At 36.2% G+C, this 24032-nt stretch overlaps 1 protein-coding gene across 9 annotated transcripts; it reads left to right on the forward strand.

Moving 5' to 3' along the window:
- The first annotated feature begins 28 nt into the window (after positions 1-28).
- Positions 29-23682, forward strand: LOC147845621 (uncharacterized). Of its 9 annotated transcripts, none has more exons than XR_015480767.1 (8): positions 29-93; positions 1973-2112; positions 7902-8150; positions 9240-9399; positions 11895-11998; positions 18557-18690; positions 19263-19413; positions 21272-23682. XR_015480767.1 is itself a non-coding variant. In XM_087244353.1 (6 exons), exons 2-5 carry the CDS (start codon positions 7958-7960, stop codon positions 19277-19279), a joined length of 465 nt encoding a protein of 154 aa, XP_087100479.1. In that variant the 5' UTR covers positions 1975-2112; positions 7905-7957; the 3' UTR covers positions 19280-19413; positions 21272-23682. The 9 variants fall into 9 exon arrangements, 1 of the variants encoding a protein (XP_087100479.1); XR_015480771.1 differs by having other exon boundaries at positions 7905-8150; XR_015480769.1 differs by lacking the exon at positions 18557-18690.
- Positions 23683-24032: the final 350 nt, after the last annotated feature.

Here is a 24032-nt window from a genome sequence, read left to right on the forward strand (position 1 = left end):
GTTAAAGAGTTACACGTCATAGCTCCGCCCCTCCTCCATTTTGAATGTCTCGTCGAGCACGTTGGATCATACCTGAGAGATCTCAATATGAGGGTAAATTATGAGTTGGTTGTTTGAATATGTTTTGTCTGTTATTGCTTGTGTTTTTGAATTTGAGGGAGGGAAACGATGGTCTTAATCAAGCATTTGCCATTTAGTCTTATAATTGTTTATAACTTGAATTTTTGGCCAAATGTGTTTGAGGATAGAAAAAAATTTGAGCCTGCACATATCTACAGACAATATAACAATAATATCAATATGATAATATCATCTATCATCTAGATCTATTTTGATTGTCAAAGCCATATAATCAGGGGCTTCATGATTAAAAAAACCCTGCAATATGGAGTTTTTCATTGTGTTATAGAAATGCATAAATTTTCTTTAGGTTACTTGAATTGGTATATGAACATGGACTTTTAATTTCAGTCAGCCAGCCCCAGGCTTCCGGTGAATTGCCATCCCATACAAAATCAATGCGTTTAAGATCTGATTTCTTTAAAAAAAAAAAACAGTGCTCTTCAATGCCTGGCTGAGATCCGATACAAAGTGGGTATCAGACCAAACAAGAAGCACTGCGTTAAATTATATTTTTTTGTGCCATGTCTTTAAAATATGGAAATAAATTTTACCTGCTGCTAATGATGGTGCCTGCATTTAAATAATATTTAGTATCTTTTTACGCTTTGACAACCTAATGGATGCTTAAGTCTATTTAATTGATTATATTTGAATTGCATTACAACATCAATGCTGTAAGAGGAACCTTATGAAATGCAAAACAGACACATAAATCTTTCACCGGAAGTTCACAATTGGCTGAAAAACATTAGCTGTGCATATTGCCCCTTATTGTTTGTAGAGTAAGTGAGCCATTTATATTGTTGTTATTATTATTTATTATCATTGCTATTAATAATTAATCCTTTAATTTAATCTTAATCCTTTTATTTTATTATTTTTTTATTATTATTATAATTTTTTTATACAAAACACTGTATGCCACAAGTCAATTTATGTTGACTTAGTATGATTATAAATGAAAAATTTTGGTACTTTTATGACAGAAAAAACAACATTAATGTATAACATTTTTCTTTTCAATTAACATTTTATCAGCCTGATAAGTGTCTTGAACTGGGATTTAATTGAATGGATTGACAATAAAGCACCTCAAAAGCCAACTATTAATTTATTCATGAAGATGAAATTACTGAACCTAAACATCGACTGATAAATGTGTATGTATACAAACACAATTATAACAGAAACTGAAAACTGCTTTCAAACCATCCCAATAAACTGCTGCCTTGTGACTCAGCGAAAGTCCTATAAATCCACCACATCCACGAAACATTCGCTTCTTAAACAGCCGCTTAATAAAACCGAACATCAATAACTTTTAAATATTTATCTGATTAAAATAACATGCAAAATTACAAACTCGGATGAGTCTCAATGCATCAATGAAGCATCTCTTCAAACATCAATGGCGCAAATCTTAATATGATTAAAAGAACATTATCATGACAAAAACATCAATTTGTCAAAATAAGGCCATCAATACTTTGGGCAAAAATATCAATGGCTTAAATACAAAGACAGATTACAGGCCACCAATCTTGCCATTGTTTCCAGACTTAGAAAAAAAACCATCAGTTCTTCAATATTACGTTATTTTACATACAATTACAGAGCCAATGCACACATTTTTAGTCAGTATATTCCACACAAATGCAATATCCAAAAGGCAATTTTCACATAAGATATTGCTTTCTTTTCAACACGTGTTTGCTAAAGCCACATTAATATCTCAGTTGGATAAATTTGGAATAAACAGACAGAATATCACTCTTTTTTTTTCTCGTCATGCACGCTCACAGACGTCCGCACACACTCTGATGCAGTGTTTTTTTGTGTGTCTCTGCAGGAGGAGAGCGGCGCTGTGTGCTGTAGAGGGGAGATAATGGCCTCTGGCTCCTCAATCTCTCGCTGTAATGTGTTTCTGACGCCAGCGAGTGCCTGCGGCCCCTTGGGAGGCACAGGGACGACATCATGATGGAGTGTCAGGTGCTTCTGTCTATGTGTGTGTGTGTGTGTGTGTGTGTGTGTGTCAGTATGCATATCAAACAGCTCCATAATGATATCTGTTTTCCTGCCAGCCGCTCTAGACTTTAGGGACCACCTTTGCTTTCTCTGTATTCCAGTTGCATGCCAATGTGTAGGTGCCCAAGTGTACACATACAGTCTAGTCTGTTTCATTGATCGCTGTTGTTTTTTTGTTACCGTTTGGGCACCAGTCGGAGTGGCATGGTGATGGTAACCATGGTAACTGGTGCACTGACCAGCGGCGCCATGGTTGGTTATAATCACCACCAGCGCCACACTTGAGGACATGAGCAGTGTTAAAGGGTTAGTGGAGCCGCTGATGGTTTTCATGTGACAGGAGTGAGTAGCGGTTGAATCGGGACAGCTTTATAAATGTGGGTGGTAAGTTTTTTTTTGTATGTAGAGGGGAGGATTTTGGGGAGGGAGAAAAGGATTTGTTTAGAATGTGTTGCAAGTCGTGAACCTGCATCTCCCACATGATACTTTCCCAGTTTTTTTTTGTGGGCTGTATTTCCCCCCCTCCTCCAACAGATTAGAATGTAAAACAACTTTATTATTAGTGTATTACATTAATTCATATAATTATTATTTAACATACTATTATTAATATACGCTCACGTTATTAGGTACTCCAGTCCAACTGCCCATTAACGCACATTTCTAATCAGTCAATCACATGGCAGCAAATTAATGCGTTTAGGCATGTAGACATGGTCAGTATGATCTGCTGCAGTTCAAACCGAGTATGAGAATGAGGAAGAAAGATGATTTAAGTGACTTTGAATGTGGCATGGTTGTTGATGCCAGACGGGCTGGTCTGAGTATTTCAGAAACTGCTGATCTACTGGGAACAACCATCTCTAGGGTTTACAGAGAATGGTCCAAAAAAGTGAGAATATCCAGTGAGTGGCAGTTCAGTGGGCACAAATGCCTTGTAGATGCCACAGGTCAGAGGAGAATGGCCAGACTGGTTTGAGCTGATAGAAAGGCAACAGTAACTCAAATAACCACTTGTTATAATCGAAGTCTGCAGAAGAGCATCTCTGAACACACCACATGTCTGACCTTGAGGTGGATGGGCTACAGCAGCAGAAGACCTTACCGGGTGCCACTCCTGTCAGCCAAGAGCAGGAAACTGAGGCTACAATTCACACAGGCTCACCAAAATGGGACAATAGAAGATTGGAAAAATGTTGCCTGGTCTGATGAGTCTCGATTTCTGCTGTGACATTCAGATGATAGGGTCAGAATTTGGCATTAACAACATGAAAGCATGGATCTATCCTGCCCTGTGTCAATGGTTCAGGCTGGTGATGATGGTGTAATGGTGTGGGGGATATTTTCTTGGCATACTTTGGCCCCATTAGTACCATTTGAGCATTATGTCTATGCCACAGCCTACCTTAGTATTGTTACTGACCATGTCCAACCCTTTATGACCACAGTATACCCATCTTCTGATTGCCACTTCCAGCAGGATAATGTGAGCACCTTTGGGATATGGTGGAATGGGAGATTTGCAATATTCCTTCATTCATTTTCCTTTCGGCTTAGTCCCTTTATTAATCTGGGGTCGCCACAGCAGAATGAACCACCAACTTATCCAGCATATGTTTTATGCAGCGCATGCTCTTCCAGCTGCAACCCATCTCTGGGAAACATCCATAAACACTAAATCACACACATACACTACAGACAATTAAGCTTACCCAGCGCATGTCTTTGGACTGTGGGGGAAACCGGAGCACCTGGAGGAAACCCACGCGAACATGGGGAGACCATGCAAACTCCACACAGAAACGCCAACTGACCCAGCCGGGGCTCGAACCGGCAACCTTCTTGCTGTGAGGCGATTGTGCTACCCACTGTGCCATATATAATAATATATGCATGTTGCATATGCAGCTGTTCATTGAAATTAAATGTACATTTTTAATATTTATTCTATGATTATAGAAATTACAGATATTTATCTTCATTTCTTAAATATTTTAATTGCTTTAATGTTGTTAATTAGTCATAGTTTTTTAAATATTTTTTATTTGTTCATTATTTTGTCTTCAGTTTACATTTTTACTTCATGAAAATGAGAAATAGTCCCACGAAAGCAAGCTAAAATAGTTTTGAATGCCCCTTTTGATGCCATTCTTTGTCTTTCCAAAATGACCACCAGTGCTCCACAATTCAACAGCAACTTCCCCATGGCTCCATTTAAAAATACATGGTTTTCGTCTTTGGTCAATGCTCAAAACAGGAAAAAGTTGGCATAAAATCATCCACGATGTAGCGTCTCTCTCTCCCTCCCTCATTCTCTCTCCCTCTGTGTGTGTGTCAAGAGAGAGTAGTTTACAGCCACAGGGTCAATCTCTGTGAACAGCGAACAGAAAGGGAACCCCTCACACACACACACACGCACACTCTCTCTCACACATAATTCACAAAGACGGATCATTCACAAAGAGATATTTCACTCTCCTCCTCGTCTGCCAGGCCTACGGCGTCTCTGTAACTCAGCCGTGTGATTGACGGCAAAGATGGAGAGCTGAAAAAGCAAGCCGGACGCGTCAGATCATCCAGCATGCTGGAAAACCAGAGCGCCTGACTGTTATTGTCATGCAGACATTAGCGAGACATTGAAAGAAAGATCAAAGAAGGCCGGTGTGACCGTTATCTGATCACCGCACTGTTTGTCTAATGTCTAATGTTACAGCAGTTACAGGTCGCTGAGTCACACACATGCACACTTCACACCCACACGGGCCTGTCAGATAGATATCGCTGAAAAGACCCTCAACGAATTTACAACGTGGACATCAAACGCCCCCAAAGACAGCTGTCTGGCATGCTCACCCTGTACCTGTCACTGGATGAAACACACATACAGTTGAAGGCTAAATTATTAGCCCTTCTGTGAAATTTGAATAGTTTTTCAGATATTTCCCAAGTAACGGCAAACAGAGCAAGGACATTTACACAGTATCTACAACTAATATGATAGTACTATTTCTAATATTCGTAATGGAATAGATGCAGTTTTGAATTTCCAGGTCAACATTATTAGCTCCTTTTAAGATTATTTTTTTCGATTGAACAAACTATTGCTCTCCAAAAACTTGCCTATAATATGCCTAGAATGCTGCGCGGTAAAAAAATTATCTGAAAAATCTTAATGACAACAAATATTTTTATGTTGCTTTAACTTATTAATAAGTTGATCAGGTTTAAAGGTATACAAAGTTTATTTTAACATAATTAGTCAGTTTCATTTATGTAAGTTCAGATGAAATTTTTTTTAAATTTGATTCAATAAAAAATGAAGGCAGCAAGAATGTTTTTTTTTTTTTTACAGTTTAGTATCTTGCAAAATAATTAGCAAAATATTATGTACTGTCAACATGGCAAAAACAAAAAAATTTTCAAATGTTTCAAAATGTGTTGACAAGTTAATTCTCAACGTTAAACAGCACTTGGAAACATTTAAAAAAGAATTTTTGCTACACCAGATCGCTAATAATTTTGATTAAAACTGTGTACAGGCCCAATTTTAGTAAGAGTTGCATTAATTTGGTCAAGTATAGAAGGAAGTTTGGAAACTTTATCATAACTTAATATTGCATTTTTAGGTTTTGCTATGTTTTGATATTGAATTTATTTTTGCGATGGAAAAGCTGCATTTTTAGCATTGTCAGACCAGTTTTTGTGTCGCATGGTCCTTCAGAAACCATTCTAAAATGCTGATTTAGTGCTCAAAAAACATTACTTATTAGTAGGAGTGTTGAAAAAGATTGTGATGCTTACTTATTTTTGAGGAAACACTAATACTCTTTTTGATGGATTGAAAGGTTCAAAAGACAGCATTTGTTTGGAAAAAGAAATATTTCATAACATAATAATTGACTTTACTGTAACTTTTTTACACTTTTCACATTTACTGTTAATTCACAATTCCGTGAAGAAGCTTATTTTTCTATTTTTTTCTCAAAAAAAATGCTTGACACTAAACCTTGAACAATATATTTTATTCTGTTAATTGTATTTATTTTAATACTATATAATAGAATGGCTATATCAAAAGAAAATGTCATACTGTTAACAATATTTTGTATGGTTTGTAAATAATAATTAGCAAAATAATTCATGCAGTAATACATTAGAATCTTGGAAAGAAAACTACATATGAGTGAAGAATGGCAGATGTTCTGCATCAAACTAATCTAGAAACTAAACTACAAAATGAAAAGTGATTTTACATAATTTATTTTACTTTTTTAAAATAGCTTCTTTAATTTTGTCATGTTTTAATGCTTGGGAAAAAAACTAATATATTAGAGTATATCATAGAATAAATATATCAGTAGAAAATGTCATACTGTTAACAATATTTCGTATGGTTCGTGAATAATAATTAGCAAATTAATGCAGTACTACATTAGAATCCTGAAAAAAGACTACAGATATGTGAAGGATGAGATGTTCTCATCCTTCTCATCCATGAGATGTTCTGCATCAAACTTAGTCTAGAAATAAAAAAAAAACCTACAAAATAGAAAGTGATTGTGCATAACTTATTTTACTTTTTAAAATAACCTATTTAACTTTGTTTTAAAATGCTTGGGAAAAAAAGTTTTTGGCTTTGACCCTAATATATTATTACCACTATCATTATAATATCTCAAATATAAGTCATTTGGTATCAACTTTAGCTTAGATAACTACTCAGCTATTTCCCAATACTGGGAAGAGTTGGCGGTTCATTCCGCTGTGGCGACCCCTGATGAATAAAGGAACCGAGGGAAAATGAATGAAAGAATAGTTTTGACTTCAACTGTATATAGGTGCAGTTTTAGTATGTGTAGCATTTATTTGATCGAGAATAGAGGGAAATTTGTAAATATTATTATAATTTTATATTGCATTTTTACAATTTGAGATGTTTTGAAATTTACTTTTATTTTTTTTAAACTGCATTTTTAGCATTCTGATATTCTGATTTGGTGCTCAAGAGACATTATTATTATTATAAGTATTGAAAAAGGTTGTGATGCTTAACTATTTTTAAGGAAACTCTGATACTCTTTATGATGGATTGAAAGGTTCAAAGGACAGCATTTGTTTGAAAAAGAAATCTTTCTTAACATTATAAATGTCTTTACTGTAACTTCTGATCAATTCACGTTTCCGTGAAGAAGTAATTTTTTTAAAATAAAATAAAATTTATTTTCCAAATTAAATTATTGAACAATAATTTAAAGTTTAAAACATGTTCTGGATAAGTTGGCGGTTCGTTCCGCTGTGGTGACCCCTGATGAATAAATGGACTAAGCTGAAGGAAAATGAATGAATGAATGTTTTTGTTAAAAAGAGATGTTGGTAGATATATAAATGAGAACATTGTTGATGTGATACAATCACATCATGTTCATACTCATCTTGACCAATCTTAGCACAGTTTGAGATTCTAAAGCGAAAACAATTGCATTCAAAATTTAAAAAAAAAAATGCAACAATTCAATATTTGGTTTCCTAAGGGCTTGTTTGAGATTTTCATGCAAATAATTGTTTTAATGAAGTTTGTGTTTGAACATCTCACTTCAATGAAATATATTCCACAAAATCCTTTAGATACCACCAAAGTACAATTAAATAAAGAGTCTTCAGCTCTCCAGTAATTTAGGAAGCCATTTATCATAACTCTCAAGCCAAGCTCATGAGAAACGGCTCTCAAACTGTTTTTGCATCGTGACTTTCAGCAGAATGAAACGAGAGAAGCCACCCAGAAAGCGATGACCCGCTGACCCCTGTGGTAATGCCAGCCTCCAGGCGAGCTGACTTCACACCAGCAGATGCACACAGCTCTTTCTGTCCTGCTCTTCAGCTGTCCAGGATCTGGAGCCATGGAGAGAGAAGAGCTCAAGGACGGGGACAGCAGAGCCGCCGCTGCAGCCCTGCGGGCCTGTTCTGGACTCCACTGTCAGCCATGATGGACAGCTGCTGCCCAGGTATATCAGGACAAGTGCTTTATAGGATAATGTAGGCGGCTGGTGTCCTGGTTTCTGATTATACATGCACAACAAACCCTCTGCTGTATGCAATTAAGTACAAGACCAACAAGATTATACAAATATATTCATAACAGCCTTGGTGTCCACTATAATTTAAAAGTGTTAGTGCCCTATGAAATCTGTTTTATTTTTTCATTAAGTTAATTAACCCCCCCCCCCCCCCCCATTTATTTTTTTTTGTAAATTAAAACAAAGATGATATAATACATTTATTAATACATTTAAATGTTCTTGCATTTAAAAAAATCTAAATATTAAAAAATTTTAAGGATTTAAGATATTGATGACTGTTAAACGCGTCATAACAGGCTTGTGAAAAGGGTCCATAGCATGAACTAAAACTAAAAACATGAAATATATTTAGCAACAATTTATTCTAAATTTTACATTAAAAAAAAAAAAAAATATATATATATATATATATATTTTTTTTTTTTAACCCTCTAAAATGTTTTTAAACATTTGTTTATCTTATTTTAATTTATTTATCATTAAAAAAAATTCCATTTCATTCTTTTTTCTGGACTTTATAGATAAAATGTTTTAGGACTCAAAAAGAGTGTAACTAAAGTCATGAAACAACATCAACCATGAAGATTTAACAATTTCTTAATCAATTTACCAAAATATTGTATGAAACCCTTTAAAATGTTTTTGTTTTGTTGTTTTGTACATGATATGCTGTAAAGATAGCTTTTCTCACATAAAATAGACAAATTCTGGTAAAGTGACCCTCAGATCAAGCCTGGAAATAACCTACAAGTGGATTTGTCCTCAAATAGTAAGAGGAACATGTACAAAACAGATTTTATATAGTAAACCAAACTGTGTCATTTATTGACACAAACATGCTGAACCTCTATATTTCTTTCATCCATATATCCCATACAGCAGACTTCATATTTCTCTTTCGGTTTGATATTCACGGGACTAAAACAGTCTCCTTTATTCTTCTAAAATTTGTCAGATTCATTTTTATTCTGTCTTTATCTAATTCCATTTTAAGACTGGATTTCATGATTGCAGTGGTGTCGCCTCACTGCAAGAAGGTCGCTGGTTTGAGCCTCGGCTTTGTCTTTTGCTGTTTCTGTGTGGAGTTTGCATGTTCTCCCTGTGTTCGCGTGGGTTTCATCCAGGTACTCCGGTTTCCCCCACAGTTCAAAGACATGCGGTACAGGTGAATTGGGTTGGTAAATTGTCTTTAGTGTATGAGTCTGAATGAGTGTGTATAGATGTTTCCCAAAGATGCGTTGCAGCTGGAAGGGCATCTGCTGCGTAAATCATTTGCTGGATAAGTTGGCAGTTCATTCCGCTGTGGCAACATCAGATTAATAAAGGGACTAAGCCGAAAAGAAAATGAATGAATGAAGGATTTCATGATTGCATCCACGTTTTTTGGATTACAGTGATCATAAACTAACTGAGCCCAAGCAGAAGCATGTGTGTGTGTGTGTGTGTGTGTGGAGCGAGAGTTTGACAAGCAGAGGAGATTCCCACTTTGTTGCAAATCTCCAGATGCCATCACCATGGCTACATCAGGCTGGGAACCCAACCTTTGACCTCTCAAAGGGTCACTAAGTGACCCCTGCTGTTTGTACAGAGAAACTCCTCAGTGACGAGCGGAGGGAAAGACATCTGGCAATGCGTGTGTGTGTGTGTGTGTGTGTGTGTGTCTTGCAAATTACTGGGAATAATGGGCAAGTCTTAACTCTCAATAAGAGTTTTGGACATTTACAATGATAGAGTGGGGGTGTTTGAATTTTAATGCTGTGCGAGTGTCAAAAATAAGTAATATTAAAACGTCACTTGTCTCCATTTCTCCGATCTGACACCCCAGATTATGTGGGGTGAAAAAGTCTATCAAAGCGCTATTTCTTTTATACTCGCTCACTTTTCCCTTTTCCATATTCATTTAACATGACATGCACTTTTTTGTGCTCTCTTTGTCTATCTCTCTCTCTCTCTCTCTCTCTCTCTCTCTCTTTCTCTATGATGCCTACATTCTTGATGTATGTATCTCCACCTCTATTATTCTTTCATACTATTGGACATTTGTAGCCACACCCAATCCTCTCTTTCACGCAACACTCTCTCTTTCTGTTTCATGATCAAATATTAAATGATTTAAGAAGGACCATGTGACCCTAAAGCTTTAATAAGGAATGGTGAAATTCAAGTTCTGCTAATTCAGTTTTGCTAAATTTCTTACCAACATATGGAAGTATGTGTGGGTTAAATGGGGCATTTATTCCAAATGATTTTTTTTTATGTGTTGACCATTAATTTAGGTAACAAATTTATTTTAGGGGCCTAAAAGCTCTGAAAACTTTTGAAAGTTGGCTTTAAAAATCAAGCGTTTTAAAACACATTTTTGGTTACTTTGCAATCTGAACAATTCTGGTGGACTACAGGACCAAGTGTTTACATGCATTGCATTGACTAGTGGGACAGAATGCAGAACTCTGACAAAGCTGTGATCTCTAAATAACACAAAGCAATGTTTCAGTATTTAGTACATCTTGGTCTTGTTAACATTCTTTCAAACTGTATTGAATGTTGAAAATATGATATGCTTGTATTACAGACTAATATTGGCCAGAATGCCTTAAACAAAGGAAGAGTAATTAATGATAATCACTAGAAGTTTTTTTTTGTGTCAAAGAAATAATGTTTTCATATGATTCACTGATTGATATTTAGCTTTTGTCAACTTTGTGTTTTTTAAATCTCAGTATTTAAATGCTGCTGTTTGTCATCACCATAGCTACATAAATAACTTCTAATTCAATTAGTTACTGTTTATCTATTATTAAATCACTTTACATGCATGCTGACACCCAAGTTTAAATATTTTTCGTGGTAGATAAATTAAAATATTAGCTTGAGCAGTAAAAGCAGCTTTACTCTAGGTTCATATCTTGTAATCTGTCATGTTTTCAACTAGTGAAGAGGAGTAGAGGATCTTTGCTGCAGCAGATGAACAATATAGTCATTACAGAACTACTCTATATTAGTATAGTATACGACAACTAAGGAAGAAACCAAATGAAGGCCTAAATAGGTGGTTAACTGAGAGACCCTAAATGTTGTTTTAACTGAATGAACATGATTAACCAGTTAGAATCCATAGAAACAGGCTAGCAGGGAGGAAATGGTATCATGAACAAAATTCAGACAGGAGCGTCCGAATAAATCAAAATGCATCTGCATTCTGTAAATAAGTCTGCAAACTGGACTGCACAGTGGTGCAGTGGGTAGCACGATTGGTCGCTGCAGCAAGAAGGTCGCTTGTTCAAGCCTCGACTGGGTCAGTTGGCATTTCTGTGTGGAGTTTGCATGTTCTCCCCGTGTTCGTACGGGTTTCCTCCAGGGGCTCTGGTTTCCCCCACGAGTCCAAAGATATGCGCTATAGGTGAATGGGTAGGCTAAATTGTCCGTAGTGTATGTGTGTGACTGAGAGTGTATGGGTGTTTCCCAGAGATGGGTTGCAGCTGGAAGGGCATCCGCTGCGTAAAACATGTTGGATAAGTTGGCGGTTCATTCTGCTGTGGCAACCCTTGATTAATAAAGGGACTAAGCCGAAAAGAATATAAATAAATGAATGAATAAACTAATGTACTGGATTACAATAAAATCTGCTGTTAGACATGTAGACTGGAATGACTTTAAATTTTTTTGCAGGGAGAACATGCACACTCCACACAAGGCTCGAACCAGCGACCTTTCTTGCTGTGAGGTGATCGTGCTACCCACTGTGCCACCGTGTCGTCATAGAACCATTGCTTGTAAGTATACAAATCACAATGTAGCCTTTATTGCTAAAGGTGCAATAGGAGATTTTGGAAAATGCTAACGTTAGTCTGATAGCAACCCATCCTGCAAATCAACATGCCTCCTAAATGCACAGTGTATAACATCACTTAACATTCATTCATTCATTTTCTTTTCGGCTTAGTCCCTTTATTAATCTGGGGTCGTCACAGTAATATGAACTGCCAACTGGATAGCATAACATAACATAACATAGCTCCAGCATATGTTTTATGCAGTTGATGTCCCTACAGCTGCAACCCATCTCTGAGAAACATCCATACACTTGTTCACTACGGACAATTTAGCTTACCCAATTCACCATGTCTTTAGACTTGTGGGGGAAACCGGAGCACTTGGAGGAAACCCACACGAACACGGGGAGAACATGCAAACTCCACACAGAAATTTCAACTGACCCAGCAGAGGCTCGAACCAGCAACCTTTTTGCTGTGAGGCGACAGCACTACCTACTGCGCCACCGCATCGCCTTATAGTAGTTAATAATTACAATACCAAACTGAAAACAGAAGGCAGGTTGTTAATGCTTGCCTGCCATCCACGAATGTGCCAATAACAAAATCCTTTCTGCTTAAACAGGCTGTGCAGAGATAAGCAATTACATATTTTGACAGGCAGATAAGATCGTAACATTTGTTAGGACAAACTTTTCTTGGTCCCACATGTTCCACACAATATTAAAATGCACATAAATAGATTTGGACCACTTCATTTGATGATTGCTCTCAGGAATGTGATATGGATAAGTCTTTATGTCTGGATATGTCTATACAACTATTTGTTTATACGACTTTTCAAAGGTAATTGTATTATTTGCTTATAATAAAAGCTGCTCCAAATTGCAGTGAAATTTAGTGTTAAGCTTTGGTCTTGATTGACTGGCAGGCTCAGAAGGAGCCCGGGGCTTTACAGGCCACAGGGCAATAGTGCATGATAATATACAGAGCAGAAACACGCGGGAGTCAAGCACAGCCCAAACACACATCCTGTCTGCTGCAGGAGTCCCAGGTGCTGCAGCGTATCACATTTCCTCGTTCAGTCCCCAAAACGCTGCCAGTCCATAAGCGAAAGACCCCGTCTGTGTGTGTTTGAGGCTGATACAGCGCATATGGCTCAAACGATCTGGCAACTCTATTTATTACACACAAGAAGTTAAATTGAGCTTTATGAAGAGTGTGTGAACATACAGCTCTGGCAGCGGCCAAACACCGTGACGTTACGCAGGCCTGGAATTTCTATATAACATAGTTAGTGGCCATTTCTCTTTCAAGCGTGCTGAATTGAGCTCTGTCAACTGGTGTAAGAGGGAGAAAAATGAAGTTTTCCACATCTTGATCACTGCCATCTTCAATCACATCTCATTGGACAGCCATAAGGGAAGCCGCATTTTAATTAGACATATTAATTAATACAGCTGTTAGAGTCTCGGTCCAGTTCCCATTACCATCAAATCATTTCACATGCTCAAACTAGAGTTCATGCAACGTTGAGTTGTACTTTTTGTGTGTGTGTGTGTGTGTGTGTGGTGTTTTTATCTCGCTTTCCAGGTGTAATTGGCTCAAATTAGTTCCAAACTCACATGAGAGTTTCCTTAAATCTTATTATTGTTTGTAGCCAGATGAGTTTCATTAATATCTAAGCATCTCTCTGGAGTTTTGGTCCCAAGAGCTCTAATGCAATAAAGCATCTTTAACTACCATCTGCCCTGAATTATGGACTAATTACCTAATAACCTCCAACACAAATGAACAGAGTATAATGTTGTAATGTTTTAATGCAGCACCTGCGTAATAGTGTCAACCATCTAGATACTGACAGCTGTAAACGTCTGCACTTCTGCCGGTAAAGCACTGTTGCTTTAGTGAATGTTTTTTTTTTTTATGTGAATGAGTGATGCTGTGTTTTCACACGTGAGACAGATCTTCTGCACTTACCGTAGATAATTCAGAGCGCACGTTCACCCCGTCACTTTATTACACACTTTATTAAAGCACTCTGACCAGAGATGAGAGGCTGCAAAATCCACACCATTATTTTTCCTAATGTCTGCGATCTATCTCTGTGTTGTAATGCTTCCGCAGAGGATTCAGCTGAGTGTGCGTACAGTAATTGTGTAATGCTGAGCTTTATATATTTATATGCATATAATGATACATGAAAATCTAATTAAATACTTTATTAAAAAACAACACACATCTGATATAAAGTATTTAAAGCAATGGATATTATATAAGAATAATATATTTAAATGACTGCACTGTGCAATAATACATCATAAAAATATAGCTTTTATTTTTTATTTATAAAGCTCGACCTTACAGTTAAACTTACTCCATACACACTCAGTTAATCAACTCTTTATTGATTAAAAATAAGAAAAATCCACATTTTTATCTACATTAAAAAAGTTAAACAATTATATTTAAATTGTAATATTTAAATATATATTTAAAATAGTATTTTACTGCATTTTATTAAAAATATTAATGATTTTTTGTTATTAAATATACAAAAATATAAAGTTTAAATATTTTTAAATAAAATAAAACATCAAAGTATAAAAGGCAGACACTGTGGGTCCAAAGACATGGGTGATTTAGTTACGCTAAATTTTTCTGTAGTGCATGTGTGTGAATGAGAGTGTATGGATGTTTCCCAATGATGTGTTGCAGCTGGAAGGGCATCCATTGCGTAAAATATATGCTGGATAAGTTGCCTGTGGTGACCCTAGATTAATAAAGGGACTAAGCCGAAAAGAAAATGTATGAATGAATAAAACAAAATAAAAATAGTCTATTGTAATGTTTTTTAAATGTTATAATATTAAATAACATATTACTATAGACTATTTAAATAAAAATTATATTTTTTATATTTATAATGTAATATTTAATCATAATAATGATAATAATATTCTTTTCTTAAATACATTAAAACTACAGTGATTTGACCAGCTTAATGTACATAAGATTAAGTCTTTCATTTTCACTATTATATGTAATATATGTAATATGTAACAAACATCACTGTGCGAAGGTGACATCTTGGCAGTTCTTTGTCTATGCAAATTCTGATTGATACACGTCTGATACACTTGATACACTTCACGTGTATGCCCAGCTGTGCAGATCTGCTGTGTGTGTGTGTATGTGTGTGTGTTAGCAGCTGAGCGAGGTGAGGTGTATAAATTGGGCTGTGCTGATGTATGTGTTTGGCATTCTTATGGTAATGGTGTCAGATACCATGTAATGAATTCATTATACTGCCTTATTGCACCCTCATCTGCAAACAGAGAGCCACCTAGGGACATACTGTACCGCGTGTGTGTGTCAGTGATGTCCGTGTGCAAGGTTAGTTGAAAATTATTACACGGCATTAACGTTACTAATAAGATAATAATTATCTTGCTTTTGTTTATGTAGGTTTAACTATGGGAACATTTCATTTTATTTAACGACAAACCGTTTCAATGCTCAAATGTATTCAGTCAGCTTCTCTGGCCTTTTAAATGGTGATCAAACCGAATGTCTTTGCAGAACCTTGTAGGATTGAAATTATGGCTGATCTGCTCGGCTTGCCCTTGTTACTTTAGTTATGAAGTATTGGTTGAAACATGAGAACAGCTGTGCAGCAATAAAGATGTTTAAATAAACATTTGATTTTAATTTCTGCTATGGAAACTGAGAGGTTTAGGCTTTAAGATTTTTTCATTTATTTCTGTACCGATTAACGTCCTGCACTGCAATGCGTATTGCTAATTATTACAGTACTATATACAGCTATTCATTACTGTTAATGATGATGGTGAGGACAATGGTGGAAAAATAATTTGCCAAGCAGAGATGAAGGTTGATGGAGATGTAGGTGCACAGTATACTGTATACTGTAAGGCATCATTGACAGAAACAACCCCCACTAAATATACACAGCAGTGGCCAATCTGGATGATATTTCTTTTGTAATTGTTTGAACTACCTCTGACTTGACTATGTGGTTTCTGCAGAGCTTTACTTAAATGATTAAATAGTAACAATTTTGACCAGAAGTACGCTACAATAATCAGCAAGAAACATTTATCATCAAACAACTTCCCTTTTTGGATGCAAAGATTTTTATTCCAGAATAAAGCGTTGTAACGTGACCTCAGTGAATGAGTGTCATTTGATTATGATCTACAAAAATGTAGATTTTTAAATAATTTGCAGAGGAATAAAACATTAAGGACAAATTTTTGAATCATAAAATGAAAGTCAACAGCTTTTGGTCTTGGGGAGTAAAAAACAAACAAACAACAACTACATGTATAGGCAAAACAAAATTAAACCTGTGACTCCTGATGATAAACTGGGGTATATAGAAGAGAAATAATTGGCCTGTCGAAGATTCTAAATCAAATGTCTAAAAAAAGGCTTAGTTTTAAGCAATAAATGTTTTTGTGTAAACATGAACAAATTAAATGTGTTTGTCTAAAAAAGCATGCCTCATCAGAAGACTTGGATTAACCTGTTCAAAGCATGTGCACACATATGTTTACCTCTTTATTGATTATTGTAAGTGAGTTTTAAATGACTTTGCAGATGATATTTAAAATAAAATCATAATTTTACAAAGATATACACATTCTTAGAGGTTTGCAAAAACACAAAGGTAAGTAAATACATCCGAATTTTAATTTCTGAGTGAACTACTTGAAAATCATTGCCAATAGTATTTCCAGTTAATTTAACACTGTTTATGCATACTTCTGCAGTAATAAACAAACATACATTTGGAAACATGTTAGATAGGTCTGACAAACAATAAGAAAACCAAGTGCTTCATGTTTGGTTCTAGTCTCTTTGCAAACTCTTTACCTCACCAAACGCAGCATCTCCTTCCCTAACTCCTGCTCTGCTTGGCTTCATATTTCTCCATTACGCAGCTTTTTAAACACCTCTTGTACTGCTATTAGAGAAAAAAAGAAGCCGAAGAAGAAGAAGTTCTGCACTATTTATCCCGTCAGACTATCAATCACTGTCGCTCTTGCTGCCCCGTCTTGGGCGCAAAGACAGCGCTGCGCGGCCAGCCATTTGTCAAAGCGGCCCCGGAGGCTACGCATGGCTGTGTCCGGGGAGGACGGCCTGTCGTCGGGCCGCCGTGGATGAACGAAAGCGCTATGCAAATTAGCGGCTAATCTGTGGCGGAACACAGGCGCGCCCGGCTCGCAGGTTCCATTACTCCTCTTTAGCTCGCTTGATTATGATTAAACTGATGCCTGCCGATCGGTTTTAACCCTTTTGCCCGCCAAAAAAGCAGCTCATTGCGGATGCGTCGGCTTGGCTGGAGGCGCGTGGAAGATGAACTGTCTGTTTATATAAATAAACACGCTAAGTTTGAGTCACGACGGTTCCCCACAGAATCAGCAGTTTAGAGTGAAACTTCTCTTTTTATGCGTGTGTTAATGGGGTAACCTTATCAAAATGAGGAGGGATTGGTGAAGGAATGGCTCAGGTTTGTGTGACTGTATACTTTGCAGCACACAACAGTGTTGAAGTGATTTTGTTTGTCCAATGTGTTGGAGAAATACAGCTTAAAAGCTGAAATTTAAATGCTAGGCTAGTGTATCATGAATCTAATTTAGCTTGTTTTTTTAACAAGGGTCGAGATATTTCGCCCAATAGTGAAAAATGGTTGTTAATTTGTTTGCTGAAGACCAACCAAGAGGTTATTTCTTTTAGACATTTTCTGTGATTATGCAACATCAACTGCTTTTGGGGCCCTAAAAGTCAAAATAAATAGATAAATGAATAAGGGTGGCGTGGTGGAACAGTGGGTGTTATTGCCTCACAGCAAGAAGCTCACTGGTTTAAACCCCAACTGGGTCAGTTGGCATTTCTGTGTGGAGTTTGCATGTTCACCCCATGTTGGTGTGGGTTTCCTCCGGGTGCTCCGGGTTCCTCTGAAGTTTAAAGACATGTGCTATAGGTGAGTTGGGTAAGCTAAATTATCCGTCGTGTGTGAGTGAGAGTGTATGGGTGTTTCCCAGTGATGGGAAAACCTAAAACATATGCTGGATAAGTTAGTGGTTCATTCCACTGTGGAAAAGAGATTGAATAAAAAAAACATACAGGTAAAACAAAAATAATACTTATGGCTCCTGATGATAGGCTATTAAAATAAGTGAAATGATGAATCTGTGCAATAAACTGAACATCAATTAAAAGATTATTAATTCAAAGCCTCAGCAAATGGACTACACATATTGTGACATTATATTCTTTTATATTACAATTTGGTTGTTTTGATTCACAAGACCTCAAAGTATCACTAGAAACCTCAGGTAAAAATGTTGTTTTACCATGTTTTTGGACTGTCAAAGTACCAGTAGCCATTGACTGTCTTTAAAGTACCAAGGATCATTGTTCTGATTTAAAAATCTTCTTTATTATCTGCTGAAGAATAGTCAATGGCTTGAGGGTGAATAAATTGTTGTGTGAACTATCTCTTTAAGATTGTGTGTGTGTCTTCGGCAGGAGGCAGCGGTGGATAAAAAAAGTGATGAGAGCAGAGATGTTTTGATTGATGTGCTCCATCATTCAACGTCCGTTCTTCTCCACAGCGTCAAGAACCAGTGTTTGTGTGTTTGTGCACATCAAGTAAAGATAAGGTCTGGTAGACACAAACTAAAACCTTAGTAAACAAGCTCTAAGCAGGATTTCAGAAATAATGAGAGTTCTGAACATTACATTATAATTGATCAATTCTTTCCTGCTTCATTTTTTCAGCTGTGTAATGAACTTACTTTATTTGCACTTCTGCATGTTTTCCAACACCATAATTCGATTCAGGGCCCATTGTCTACTCTTTTTGCCTATTATATTTGTACAATAGTTTCTTTTCATTCATGAACAATGCATTCCTCTTTTTGTGTACAACAGCAGTCAGCAGAGTTTGTTGTTTTCTCTCTCTGATGCATCCATTGTTTATGGAATAATGTGAAAAGGAAAATATGGAACATGAAAAGGGAGATGGGAGGATTTCATTCAGTAGAATAACACAAAGAAACAGCTAGCCTACATAACAGTGTCATCTCTTTTTTCTACTCTTCTTTTAAAACCTCTCTATCTGCACCGGTAGCCCATCTGTCTGCTTCTTTTCCTCTAAGGACTATGAAATGACATAACTTCATTCTCTCAATAGATTGACAGTAATTTCATTTTCAATTTGTTGTGGTTCAAGGCAGTAATGATGACTGACGGGCCCTACTGCCACCTGGCGGACAAATACAAGACTGCAGAGATTGAACTGCAAGAGATGGAGCTGTAATTTGAGAAACTGGCCACCAGCTGGCGCGCACACACAACATAGGCAACGCTTTATCTGGCACAAGGTACATATAAACAACATAATTCAGTTCAGTAGCCAGCCTGGTTAACGGGGTGGTTCTTTTTTTCACAAATACCTTTTTGAAGGTATATGCCACATTTTCTATTTAATTATGAGATTTAAATACTGCATTTCAGTGACATTTTAAGCATTATTTTTAGTTGAATTAACTTGACCACACTTTTTAAATGTAACAAAATATTTCCTAAAGATTTCAAATTAAGAAATGTAAAATAATACTTGTTTTAAAATACATATTTATTACATCAGCTAACATTAGAAAATAATAATAATTAATTTAGAGCTTGGCAACGCGATGGGTACCTCAGTGGGTACCACAATCGCCTCACAGCAAAAAGGTCACTGGTTCGAGTCTCGGCTGGGTCAGTTAGCATATCTGTGTGGAGCTTGCATGTTCACCCCGTGTTCGCGTGGGTTTCTTCCAGATGCTCCGGTTTCCCCCACAAGTCCAATGACGTGGTACAGGTGAATTGGCTAAACTAAATTGTATCCATATTGTATAATTGTGATTGAATGTTTATGGGTGTTTCCCAGTGATGGGTTGCAGCCGGAATGGCATCTGCTGTGTAAAACATGCTGGATGAGTTCTAGGTTCATTGCGCTGTGGTGACCCCATATTAATAAAGGGACTAAGGCAAAAAGAAAAGGAATTAATTAATTTAGAGCTTCACAATTTTTCTAGCATCTCTTGTAAAATTACATTTGAAAATTAATGGATAACAACAATAGCCAAATTAGTATTCAAATCAATTTCAATTGTTCAATTGTCAATCTGTTGGTGCTTACACCTTTTTATCGCTCAGTTTTTATTTTAAGAATAAAGTTCAAGATTTAGAATACAAATTATGTGTAAAATGTTTTCTCTGTTTAAAAACATTGCAGTAGCAAAAGATGACATTGGCCAAAACTGATTAGCTAAAGTCACACCGAAGCGACAGCCAACAGAGCATTCCACTTGGTCTTTAGTGCATTTAAATTGACAAAGTTATTTCTACCTTTTTGAAAAGAGTTTTGAACTCAGTGCTGAAGGTAATGAGTTAATTAAATACCTCATTCAACTTAAATGGAGTAAGTTCACAGTACTCATATAGATTAGTTTGTTACTCAAATGGTTTGTTGAAATCGTTTTCTCAAACGATTTGAGTTGGCTTAACTTTTGGGTTTTACAGGACTCAGTGGGTTTGAGTTCTCATTTATTGGGTTTTACTGTGCTCAAATAGCTTTGTTTACTCAAATGGATTAAATTCACAGTACTCATTATTAGGATTAGTATTTGAAATTAAATGGTTTGTTGCAATTGGTTTCCTCAAACGATTTGAGTTACCTTCACTTTTTGGATTTTACAGTTTACATATGCATAAATATACATATGGTATTAAAATTGAGGCTTAAGTTTAAAATTTGAGTTGAACATTTGTTGAAAACATTTAGCCTATGCAAGAAGTAAAACAAAAATAAATTTAATTAAATATTAATAAAAAAAAATTTGTTGTAGAATTTGTGTGTAATATGTCTTAAAAACTGTCTTCATATATTTATATGTACATATATAAACTGATCAGGTTAAAAGTTATCTTACCCATTTTGTTGTTTTGGAGTAATGATATCTCTGTTGAAGATGAGTAAATTCAGTTTTCATCAGTTTTAAAGTGAGACGATTCTTAAATTCAGAATTTTCTTGAACTGCCAAAAACTCAAACCAAAGTCAGATATAAGAAAAAGGCCAAATGTTGCGGATGCCCAGAATGTTCTGTTTAAAATGGAAATGACTCTTTTCGGGCCAAATGAAGTTTCCCACTAGAAGCTATAAGATAATGATTAATGGACTATGTTTTCTGCAGACAGTGGACAGGCAGGTCTTGGCTGCAATGAGTAAACTACCAACGCCAGAGCCCAGCTGGTGCTGAACAGACCCTCAGCCACACGCCTTTCGAGTGGGCCATGAAATGTGGCTTGTTCTTATTTAATCCCATGTGTCTGAAGTTACTGAACATAAACTGTCCTACTGCCAGTGCACCCCATGAACCAGGCAGACCTCAGTCCGAGGGCAAGTCCTCCTTAACATACTCGGTGAGGGCAGCAGTCAGCCATTAGTATCCTTCAACCACCCTAATCGCACCAGTGGGCATGCTGGCATCAGACATGTCTTGCCATTGATTCTGTTCAGACTGATGCCAGAGCCATGACTGGTGAGTAGGCCATTACCTCTTTTATAAACAAGAGCCCTCTGCTGGTAAAAAGTGTAATTAGTTTTCTTTTTTTCCCTGTCTTTCTTTTACACATTGTTATTACACTATACATTGTATATATTGCATTTTGCTGGGTTCCACACAGTCGATTTGTGTTGGGACAACATAAAGGTATTAAGTTAACTTATTAGCTTTTACACATTTTAGTGAACTGAACATAAAACAATTAAGTTGTCCCAAATAAAAACTGAAGAATTGTGCTGTTGCAGCTCATTTTAAATAAGTTATTTTAATTAATTTTTTGAGTTTATATTTTGAAATATAATTGTGCACATATTTACAATACTATTGTAAATATATTATATCCATATAATTTTACAAAATTATTTTAAGCATTTTCACTTCAAATGTGCATCTGTTTTTTAAAGTACATGAGCACACACCAAACTCTGTATAGAATATTGAAACATTAAGAACAATTGCTTTAAAAATACTGCATACCTTATACTTTATACAGGGTGGGCCATTTATATGGATACACCTTAATAAAATGGCAATGGTTGGTGATATTAATGTCCTGTTTTTGGCACATTAGTATATGTGAGGGGGCTTGTTAATAACTCATGAAAGAATAAAGTTACGTTTGAAACCAAGCGCACCATTGTTTTTCTTGTGAAATTCCCAATACGTTTATTGAGGTGTATCATCCATATAAATGGCCCACCATGTACACTCACTGGCCACTTTATTAGGTACAAGTTACTAGTTCTGGGTTAGCCCCTCTTTTGCTTATAGAACTGCTTTAATTATTTGTGGTGTAGACTCAACAAGGCGTTGGAAACTTTCTTTCTCCATATTGACACATGACACAGTTATTGCAGATCTGTCGGTTACAGATCTATGGTTTAAATTTTCCATTCCAGGACATCCCAAAGGTGCTCCCCTGGATTGAAATGACTGAGGAGGTCATTGAGTACAGTGATATGTCCATCCTAAAAAAAATCTTACATTTAAATTATGTGTGTTCATATCAAGTTGTTAGAGCAGCTGACTGTAGTTTACTGGTAATGTAGTAACCAACAGTAAACTAAGCATATTGGGAGACAGGTTATAAATGTCCTGGCAGTGTAGCTCGCAATTTCTGAAATAATGCTGTTAACTGCCACAGAAGAAGAAATGGAGAATTTTTGATGAGTGCCCTGTCACAAGGACATTAAGTTGACCACTATACATACAGAAAGGTTATAGTGACCATACATAGTAGACTGTGGCTACGACATTTCAGAATGTCAGAGGGCACCTTTGAAATATTGTCAAGCATTATTGGTCCAATTGCACCAGAAAGACACCATAAGCACCGACACCTGATTAGACCTGTGGGTGTAATATTTGGTATGTTGAAGTGTTTTCAGCAAATGCGTTTCCATCTTTCTTTATTTGCATCTTTATTGGTTTTTACAACAGTCTAAATCAACCTCAATGAACTGTAAAAACTTTTTTTTGCAAATTATGTATTTTTTTTATTTGCCATTTCCACTCTTTTCTCTCACAGTACACTCTCAATAATGGTACAAAATCTGTCACTGGGCAGGTACCTTTTCAATAAGCACACTTTTGTTTCTAACAGGTCTTTAAAGGTACATTTCAATCCCTAAAAAGTACAAATGTGTACCACACAGTACCTTAAAGTTACAAAAAGTGAACCTTAAAAGTTTAAAAGTGTACCCTAAATGTACTAATGTTCACCTGTACCTTTTGAAAAGGTACCACCCCAGTGACAGATTTTGTATCTTTATTTCTGAGTGTGTGCTTCAGAATGAGCATTAACACATGGTGATGGAAACCCAGTTACTGTCATGCTCAAGACACTAGAGATTTAATCTTGATCTTGATTTGATTTTGATATGGTGTCTTATCCTGTTTTAAGTAGCATAATAGGATTTTATAACACTTTGGTCGTAAAGAATGAACAGTGTCATAAACAATAATCTTCAGGTTATGGTGTTTAAACTATGCTCAGCTGATATGTTTCCACTGAGTGGCTTTAAATAGATTAAATGGTACTCTACCACAGTGTTTTCTAACCCTGTTCCTGATGGCACACCAGCAGTATACTGTACATTTTCAACCTCTTCCTAATCAAACACACCTGAATCAACTCATGCAAACATTAGAAAGGACTCCAAAACCTGAAATTAATAGTTCAGATAAGGGAGACATCCAAAATATGTTCTGTTGGTGTGCCTCCAGGAACAGGGCTGAAAAAAAAAACTGATCTACTAAATCATTATTCCATGTTTAGTACCATACAGTATGGCACACGATTATTTTAATTTCCACTGTCAAAGGTTCCAAAAAAGCAAACTTTTTTGGCACCATTTTTTAAGGGTAGCTAGCACAGCAGTACGGGTTC

Source organism: Danio rerio, chromosome 3 (assembly GCF_052040795.2).
Source record: "Danio rerio strain M-AB ecotype USA chromosome 3, GRCz13ab, whole genome shotgun sequence".
Classification (NCBI taxonomy): domain Eukaryota; kingdom Metazoa; phylum Chordata; class Actinopteri; order Cypriniformes; family Danionidae; genus Danio; species Danio rerio.